Source organism: Phanerochaete carnosa (assembly GCF_000300595.1).
Source record: "Phanerochaete carnosa HHB-10118-sp unplaced genomic scaffold PHACAscaffold_906, whole genome shotgun sequence".
NCBI classification, from domain to species: domain Eukaryota; kingdom Fungi; phylum Basidiomycota; class Agaricomycetes; order Polyporales; family Phanerochaetaceae; genus Phanerochaete; species Phanerochaete carnosa.
This window is the reverse complement of record NW_006768533.1, coordinates 1-1,786: the sequence shown is the minus strand read 5'-3', so window position 1 is coordinate 1,786 and position 1,786 is coordinate 1. Positions and strand designations below refer to the sequence as shown.

The 1,786-nt window shown below is 52.9% G+C and overlaps 1 protein-coding gene across 1 annotated transcript; it reads left to right on the top strand.

The window, feature by feature from the left end:
- Window positions 1-1,023: 1,023 nt before the first annotated feature.
- PHACADRAFT_203179 (uncharacterized protein) lies at window positions 1,024-1,684 on the top strand (the record flags this gene model as incomplete). The annotated part of the gene is made up of 2 exons (XM_007403239.1): window positions 1,024-1,508; window positions 1,588-1,684. 2 exons carry the CDS (start codon window positions 1,024-1,026, stop codon window positions 1,682-1,684), a joined length of 582 nt encoding a protein of 193 aa, XP_007403301.1.
- Between the last annotated feature and the right edge of the window lie 102 nt (window positions 1,685-1,786).

Genomic DNA, 1,786 nt, shown 5'->3' with positions numbered 1-1,786 from the left:
ATTGTAGGTTGCTGACATTAGCTCGAGTCTCCACCAACTGCCCTACGACGATCCTCGTCACTCTCACACCAACCATCACCTAGCTCCACACGACGATCCATCTCATTTACCCAACCGGAATCTCACCCCAATCCTAACCCTATCGACTCTACCGCATCAAGACCCCGGGAACCCTTTTTCGTGCACTTGCACATAACCACTTCCCTATCCGATCCCTGGTAATCCCTTGCTCCGTTGGAGCTCGACCAGGTCGTGTTTGTATTGGATTCGTGCCCTGGCCTACCATAGCTGGCGCTAAACGTGTTGCGCAGTGCACACGGTTATCCTGAGTACGACGTGGCAACCGGCTGAGGCTGGGCGTCGGAAAAGAGACAAAGCTTCGTATCGGCGATCCCTACCCCAGGCGTCGGACCGAGAGAGACATAATTGCTCTCTTGGGGCTTTGAACTATATCGTAGAACTGTAAAATTCGAAGTTCCGTATATACACCGACCAATTCCCTATCTTGGCAAATTCTACCTCTGATCCGGTCGTTCCAACACGATTGGTCCCAGAGTTGCTGCAAGATAAGCTTCACGGACCCGACAACCTATGACCACACCTTCCTGTGATTGCAGAGGACACGTACACCGAGAACTAGAGGGAACGTCCATCTACCTACACGGCGATAACGTACGATACTGCGTGCAACAACCGTGTCCACACTCTTCAGATAATAGTACTCGTTGTCCCCGGTGTAGAGAAGGATTACATGGAGAATTATTACAAAGAGTCCCCACAGGAGCACCTTCCGAGTCCCTCGCAGTCCCACAACCCGTAGCATCCGGTTCAGAACCCAGAACCAGACGGGATACTCTTGAATCGGTCACTGACCACCTCCGCTCAATTGCCCTTGGAGAATCCGAAGCTCCACCAGAGGGCCCGCCAAACCCCGTAGAAGAAGCGGTAGAAGATTCAGAAGCCTCGGAACCACCTTCCCGACGCTCTCCCACTCCACCTTCATCCCCATCCGATTCCGGCGCGATGGCCGAGAACCAAGATAGCGCCGCGCTCCTTAATGGAAGCGCGATGAAGCCAGACGCCTTTGACGGCACGAAATCCAAGTACATTGCTTGGAAGACCCAAATGAAACTCTATGTAGTTACGCAGAGGAAGCGACTACCAGAGCAATTCGACAGAGTCCTTATGATTCTGTCGTACATGAAAGGTGGACACGCGGGCGAATATGTCGCCACGTTCATGAAGAAATACGACGCAGACGAAAACTCCGTGATACAGACTACCAAGACACTATGGGAAGACCTAGACAGGCACTTCCTAATCGATGAACAAGCCAAAGCCTATGACCGGTTACAGGCGATGCAGATGGGAGCGCTGTCAGCGCAGGAGTTCTTCTCAAAGTTTGAATTATGCGCCTTCCAGGCGAACATTCATGACTTTGAGGCACATTTCCAGGAGTTAAAATCGCTTCTAGAAAAGGCACTCAGGGCCGATATCATTCGGCTTCTGTACAATTCATCGGAAGAACTCCCTGCCACATACGCGCTCTACAAACAACGGGTCGCGCGCATTGACCTAAATCAGCAGCAATATCGTCGGCGAAACCCACAGTCCCAGCGGCAAGGACAATTCCAACCTCGGCAGCAGCAGACACAAGGTGCACCACGAGCACAGGCTAGCGTAGCCGCGCCTACTGCAAATGCCCCGGTCCAGACACGTCGCGACGGGACAGGTGTCACATTCGGCGGAAGGGGACAACCGATGGATTTGGATCAAGCACGACGCC